Source organism: Trypanosoma grayi, assembly GCF_000691245.1.
Source record: "Trypanosoma grayi strain ANR4 Tgr_274_V1, whole genome shotgun sequence".
Taxonomy (NCBI): Eukaryota; Euglenozoa; class Kinetoplastea; order Trypanosomatida; family Trypanosomatidae; genus Trypanosoma; species Trypanosoma grayi.
In genome coordinates this window covers 1-6,604 of record NW_008825893.1, presented here as the reverse complement: position 1 = coordinate 6,604, position 6,604 = coordinate 1, and the positions used below count along the sequence as shown (strand labels likewise).

Here is a 6,604-nt window from a genome sequence, read left to right as displayed (position 1 = left end):
TTCATGTGAGTTGCCGCAGTGGACAAAGGGTAACTATGAGATTAACTGGGTGGCTGTCGCCGTCTTGGCTGTGCCCCCACTCATGGTTGCCGGAGCCTTTTTTGCAGGTGTCCCTCTACAGCAAAAAACCCTGATAGTGGCTGCACTATTCTACATTTTCAATGGCATGATTGGTGTCACTGTGGGATATCACCGTCTCTTTTCCCACAGAAGTTTCTGTGCTCACCCAATACTGCAATGGATTTGTGCATTCGCTGGAGCAGGAGCTTTTGAAGGCTCAGCTAAGTGGTGGTGCCGAAATCATCGTATCCATCACCGCTACGTTGATACCCCAAAGGACCCCTATGATGCCACCCGTGGCTTTTTCTTCTCACACATGGGCTGGATGATCATGAAGCAAAATTACGCTCTCCTTGGCAAAGTTGATATCAATGATTTCAAATACAACAACATCGTCCAGTTTCAGCACCGCCATTTCTTCAAAATGGCTATGGTTTCTGGTATCATTCTTCCAACATTGATCTGTGGACTTGGATGGGGTGATTGGCTTGGAGGGTACTTCTACGCTGGGTTGGCGAAGATGGTGTTTGTACATCACTGCACTTTCTTCATCAACAGTTTGGCCCACACGAATCTCTTTGGTGCAGTGCAGAATTACTCTGACCGTCACTCATCTCATGATTCGATGGTGTGTGCCCTCGTGACATTCGGAGAGGGGTACCACAACTTCCACCACGAGTTTGCCCAGGACTATCGTAATGGCATCAAGTGGTATCACTTTGATCCGACAAAGTGGACTATCCGCACGTGTGAATTCTTGCGGTTGGCCACGAACCTTGTGCGCACCCCCAATGATGTAATTGAACGGAACCTGAACCAACTCCGACAGAAAAAACTCCTAAACCAAGTTGCAGGCGTTGATAAACGATTGAAAGAACTCGAACTCCCTGCAACGGAGGAGTATACTTGGGGAGATATTGAGAGACTTGTAAGGGAAGGCCGAAGACTTATTGTGATCGGCGACAATGTGATCGATGTGCAGAAGTCTGTTCCCATTGGTTCGGGATACACACACACGGACGAGAAAATTGTTTGGTACAATGCCCATCCCGGAGGCAAAAAGCTTCTGGACATGTATGTGGGGAAGGACGCCACTGATGTGTTTCATGGGGGGATATACAAGCACTCGCTGGGCGCCGAAGGCATTCTTCCCCACCTGCGGGTGGCCAAGCTAAGACGGAATTGAGTTTGCTCCAAGTGGGGGACGACAACAGCGGTACACTCGCCTTGTTGTTGGAGCCCACCCAGACAGACACAAAAAAGTGTGCGCTTCATGGCCCGGTATCTTTTATGACAGTAAGATTCGTCTGATAGGGATCCGCTGATTCTGTTTTCTTTTTGCTTCATGTTTTTTTTTTTTTTCTGTCATTACGCTCGCCCTCAGTGTGGTTGAATTTTTTTTCTTCCTGTATAAGTGAAAGGAAACGTAATTGTGCTAGCTTCCACTTGTATCTAATGAAGGGGCCGTTACGCAGAGAGTGAAAATACCCATTAAGGGAAATAAAAGTAGTATGCCTCGGAAAGGAAATAGCGCTGGCCAAACATTCTCCATGCCATTCGAAGCTTTGATTTGTGTCGAGATTCGCTGTCGCGATGGCCGGTGTGCAAATGCCCCTTGTCACCGTTTTGTGTTTTCACTGCAAACCCCACGATTTTTTTTTTCTTTTGGTTTCTACTTGACAAGTGAAATACCTATGTTTGTCCGTAGATTTGGCCCCGCTATGCACGTTTACGTGGAATCCAAGCGAACTGTTGCAGAAGGAAAACCGCCTCACCACTTCGGTTCAACAGTGGTGTTTGTAAAAACTCGGTGACTATAACGCCGCGATGGATGTTTGTAATCGAGGGCGAATGTAGGTTGGAAGAACTCCACTCGCGCACAGTTAGATGGCTGCGTGGGCGTCCGCATGATGCAGGAAAAGGCAATGTACGTCGATACAACAACGGGTTTAACGCTACTGGCACACCATTTCTATATGTGATGTGACCGCTACTTCGAAAACTGGTTCTGATAATTTGGATAGAATCATGTAAACGTCACTTTTGTCTAAACATTGACTGAAAAAGCGTAGCACTGCCCAACAAGGAGCTCGTTTTGGGCGTTGCATAGGTTTTCGGTTTGTTTTTCTTGTTACTGGATCGGGTGTTTTCTTGATGTAGGGTATCATGGTGAAGTCACGTCCCTAAAATGTGGTTTTGGGTGTTTTGTTGACTCCCAATTAACCTAATCTCTCTGTCAGTATTTTTATAGGTGACTTTCGGGCATCTCTCTCACTCTCTCTCACATGTCGTTTGTTTCTATATATGTCTCTCTATCTCTCTCCCTTTATATATATATATCCCATTCCGTTGATAGTGTTTTCTGCAGATCAATACAGCTGGAATGAGCATCTCTGAGAAAGCTTGTCTTCGGATTCGTGTGACACTCTACGTGGTGTTTGCACTTTCGTACGCGATTGGTGTTTTTATATTTCTGAGCCATTTCAAGAATTATTTGGCCGCATTTGGATTTGGTGCTGCAATTGCGTTCATTGCTTGGACAACGGTGCTGTATTTGGTGCCAGATGCAAAACTGTATCGTGCTTTTTCACCTGGAAGTGCAATGCGAATCATATTTCAGTCCGGTGTCTTGATTGGCACGCTGGCGTTTTTCTGTGCGTCCATCTATGCTCTGGCGGAAGGCATCAAGTTAAGAGAAACATGGAAGGGAGAATCCCACTTTTGCTCATTTATTGCGCTGCTGACAGCATCAAAGTGGTGTTTCTTCTGCGGACTCCGCGTGCACAGAGTCTGCGAGCCCTCCATCAAGGGTAAGATGGATGAAGATGATGATGATGATGATGTGGAAAACGCGAATCTTTTTGAGAATTGCTATGACCTTGAGTTCGAGGAAGAAAACAAATTGAATGTTTAGCTCAGAGGGCATGGTGAGTGAAAACCAATTCAACTGGGAATGCAAAGGGGAATCTAGGAAAAAAAAACATTCTCTAACTGGGATAAATGCTTTCTTCAACCAACAGATATTAAACAACAAGCCAACTCCAAAACTAATGTAGGACAGATTTTTTCTTATGTCTTGTTTCTGAGGGGCAGGCGCAATGTTTCTAATTTGTATTCTTTGCTCAGCGCTACGATCTCTTTGGCTCACCTTTGAGTGTTGCTTTTAGACAAGTTATTTGGCATGTATCTCTCCCCAAGCGTAGGTGGCCTTTGGGCAGTTGTGGTAGTCTTCGCAGCACTTACGCTGTGGTATTTAGGCACTGACCAGAGTCTATGCATTGATAAGGAATGTGTTACAGGCCCATGGTGTAGTTCTCACTGTGCTCTTTCCGCGAGAGTGAGTTGCGCATTCTTCAGAGTCCCTGTGCGTCTTGACCGTGGTGATTACCAGAATGAGGTGCTGAGTCGACTAAGGCAACTCACGGAACGAAATCTGAAGGGGCAGCGGCATGTTGTTGAGAGTGTCATAAAGGACATTGCCCTCAAGCTTGCACATCCTGATAAACCACTGGTGCTTCACTTCGCTGGTGATAATGGTGTGGGCAAAACGACGCTGGCGCAGCTTGTCTCTCTCGTTCTTGCTTTTAACTGCCGTGACGCTGTGTGTATGGTTGGGGACACCACGCTTGTGCTTTCCGGAGTCAGCTACGATGGTTATTCTGCAAGTGCGTTTCGCAGGGATGTTGTGCAGAAGGTAGTGCGGCACGCCGCGGCTTTTCCGCGGAATGGAGTTGTGATTATCAATGATCTCGGGGCTTTGCATCCAGACCTCGTGCGTGTCCTACTCCCACTGCTGGGTAGAGCCTCCGTCTTCCCCGAGGCCCCACAAACCCCAATAAACTCCTTGACAGTTATCATTACGACAGACTTTGGGCGCCAGGGCCGAACGCAGGGAAAAAGTCTCGTTGAAATGCGTCGAATTGTGGAGGATGATTTTAAAAGTCTCTACAGCCATTTGTCAACATCCATGATTAAAACATATCCATTTCTTCCCGTTTCCCTAGCAACAGCTAAAGAAATCGTGCGTCTTGCTATCAGTGACTATAGGTGTAGACACAAGGATAGAATTCGTGAGATACATCTGGGCGAAGACGTGGCTGCGTGGTTTGTCGACTTGGTGCGGGATGATCTCCCTATGGAGAACGGTCGGTCTGTGGTGAATGCTGTGACTGCAGCTGTTGGTCCTGGTGTCTTGCATCACCTTTTGGACACGCCTGCAGAGCCGGTATCACTACGTGTTGACCTTGATGACAACGGGTCAGTTACAGTGCTTCTCGTACACTAAATAAGAGTGATGAAGGGCCGCCTCTTGAGAAATAGAATTATTATATTCTATTGGACTCCTCTGGTGCTTATCACTGCTGTATTTTTTAGCGTTTTACTCTTTATCTTATCTTTTTTTTCTATTTCAGGAACTTCATCGAACTGATGCCTCCGAAGTTCGACCCCAACCAGGAGATCACCGTCATTGTGCGCGCGGTCGGCGGCGAGGTGCCCGCCACGGCGTCGCTCGCACCGAAGGTCGGTCCGCTCGGTCTGAACGCCAAGAAGATCGGCGAGGACATCGCCAAGTCGACGAAGGACTGGAAGGGTCTCAAGGTAACGTGCGAGCTGCGCGTCAAGAACCGTGTGGCGTCGGTGGTCGTCACGCCGTCCGTCGCGTCGCGTCTGATCCGCGCGCTGAAGGAGCCGCCGCGCGACCGCAAGAAGGTGAAGAACATCAAGCACAACGGCAATATCCCCTTCTCGGAGGTCCTCAAGATCGCGAAGGAGGCGGCGCCCAACTCGATGGGTGCGAACATGAAGTCTGTCGTGATGGAGGTTCTTGGCACGGCCGTCTCTGTCGGCTGCACGATCGACGGCGAGAGCCCGCAGGCGATGCAGGACAAGGTCCGCGAGGGCAAGGTGAAGGTTCCCAACTAGCCGCAGCGTCCTCTTCTTTCCTTTCCTTTTTTCGTTTACATTCTTATTTGAGCATACCCTTTTTTAAAACTATTCTTCCCTTGCCTCCGGGCTGTTGTTGCGCCGCCAATGCCTTTGCCTGTCGCTCTGTGCGCACCTGCGCTCTCTCTCCCCTCCGTTGCGCGCCCGCCCCCTTCCGCAGTCACCCCGCACGCCTGCAAGCAGTGCAGCTGGTTTGGGAAAGTAGAAGTTGAAGAAGGCCGAAAACTTAAGACTAATACAATAAATATTAGAAGGAGAAGGAAAAGCAAGAAGAAAAGGAAATACTGCCGGTTCTTTTTGGTGTTTTTTTTTTTTTTGGCTGTGAAGCGAAATACGAAAGAAAAAAAACACGAGGGGTAGAAGAAACGAGAGGAAAGGAAAAAAAAAGAAGATAGGGAGCTGAAATACTCAGAAGCGGCGGACAGAAGGTAGCGAAAGGAAGTCTCATAATACAAAGAATTGGATAAGCAATGTTTGATGATCATTCATCTGCGTCAGGCGGCCCGCAGGAGGCGGGCGACATGGACCGTCGCCAGAATCAGGGCAATATTCTGTTCGTCGGCAATCTGCCTTTCCAGACGCCGTGGCAGCACGTGAAGGACCACTTCAGGACCGCCGGCAAGGTGCGCTACACGGACCTCATTGCAGACCGCATGGGGCGGCCGAAGGGATCGGCGTTGGTGACAATGGCTACAGCGGAGGGGGCGCAGCGCGCCATACGTTTGTTCAATGAGACAGACTTTGAAGGTCGACGCCTTATTGTTCGCATCTTCGACGATGGCCCTCGCCCAGCTCTTGTGCAACGTGACTTGATGCCACAGTACGACCGTCAGGCCCAGCAGCAACAACAACAACAGCAGCAGCAGCAGCAGCAACAGCAGCAGCAACGCTTCCGCGGGTACACAGGTACCCCACCCAACGCCTCAAACTACAACAACGCGACCAACTTTGGCCGTGGTACAGGCTACAGCGGTCGTGGTGGCTATGGGATGGGTGAAGAAGGTGGTGCTTCCAGTTTGAATGATATGAACGAGGTAGTGCCCAAGCCGCGCAGTCAGCAGGTGAACGAAACAGGCCGCAAACTGTTCGTTTCGAATCTGCCTTTTGACTGTACGAGCAGTGCTCTGCGGGAGACGTTCCAGCAGGTGGGCAACGTGGAGCGGACGGAGGTCATCATGGGACGCAATGGGAAGAGCAGGGGAATGGGCATCGTCGTGATGAAGACGGAGGAGGAGGCAAACGTTGCTATAGCCGAGTTTGACGGGATTGAGATGGCGAGCCGGGCAATGAACGTTCGTCTGGACAACAAGACCACGTAGGAGAAGGATACGGAAAGAAGGTGGGGCAAGATCCAGGGTGTGAAGGGGAATGCGAGATTACAAACAAAAGGGAAAAAACGAATGGGGAAAAAACCGCACATTGCGCTATGCTGGTTTTGGGAAGGGTGTGGGAAAATGCTAGAGAGAGAGAGTGAGTGAGAGAACACAAGGAGGAGGGGGAGGAGGAGGGTGGGCAAGGATTTCCCGAGCCACAGGAGCTCTCTCCCCCCCACGGGTTTTTGCTTTACTTTGCTTGTGGGTCTGTGTGTGTGTGTGTGTGT

The 6,604-nt window shown here is 49.4% G+C and overlaps 6 protein-coding genes across 6 annotated transcripts; all 6 read left to right on the top strand.

The window, feature by feature from the left end:
* Nucleotides 1-82: 82 nt before the first annotated feature.
* On the top strand, nucleotides 83-1,246 carry DQ04_02741050 (putative fatty acid desaturase; the record flags this gene model as incomplete). The annotated part of the gene is made up of 1 exon (XM_009312172.1): nucleotides 83-1,246. One exon carries the CDS (start codon nucleotides 83-85, stop codon nucleotides 1,244-1,246), a length of 1,164 nt encoding a protein of 387 aa, XP_009310447.1.
* Nucleotides 1,247-1,571: 325 nt separating this feature from the next.
* On the top strand, nucleotides 1,572-1,874 carry DQ04_02741040 (hypothetical protein; the record flags this gene model as incomplete). Its single annotated transcript, XM_009312171.1, has 1 exon — nucleotides 1,572-1,874. The coding sequence occupies one exon, from the start codon at nucleotides 1,572-1,574 to the stop codon at nucleotides 1,872-1,874; it is 303 nt and encodes a 100-aa protein (XP_009310446.1).
* Nucleotides 1,875-2,443: 569 nt separating this feature from the next.
* DQ04_02741030 (hypothetical protein) lies at nucleotides 2,444-2,974 on the top strand (the record flags this gene model as incomplete). Its single annotated transcript, XM_009312170.1, has 1 exon — nucleotides 2,444-2,974. The coding sequence occupies one exon, from the start codon at nucleotides 2,444-2,446 to the stop codon at nucleotides 2,972-2,974; it is 531 nt and encodes a 176-aa protein (XP_009310445.1).
* A 267-nt stretch (nucleotides 2,975-3,241) lies between these two features.
* Nucleotides 3,242-4,345, top strand: DQ04_02741020 (hypothetical protein; the record flags this gene model as incomplete). The annotated part of the gene is made up of 1 exon (XM_009312169.1): nucleotides 3,242-4,345. The coding sequence occupies one exon, from the start codon at nucleotides 3,242-3,244 to the stop codon at nucleotides 4,343-4,345; it is 1,104 nt and encodes a 367-aa protein (XP_009310444.1).
* A 143-nt stretch (nucleotides 4,346-4,488) lies between these two features.
* DQ04_02741010 (putative 60S ribosomal protein L12) lies at nucleotides 4,489-4,983 on the top strand (the record flags this gene model as incomplete). Its single annotated transcript, XM_009312168.1, has 1 exon — nucleotides 4,489-4,983. The coding sequence occupies one exon, from the start codon at nucleotides 4,489-4,491 to the stop codon at nucleotides 4,981-4,983; it is 495 nt and encodes a 164-aa protein (XP_009310443.1).
* Nucleotides 4,984-5,474: 491 nt separating this feature from the next.
* On the top strand, nucleotides 5,475-6,323 carry DQ04_02741000 (RNA-binding protein; the record flags this gene model as incomplete). Its single annotated transcript, XM_009312167.1, has 1 exon — nucleotides 5,475-6,323. One exon carries the CDS (start codon nucleotides 5,475-5,477, stop codon nucleotides 6,321-6,323), a length of 849 nt encoding a protein of 282 aa, XP_009310442.1.
* Nucleotides 6,324-6,604: the final 281 nt, after the last annotated feature.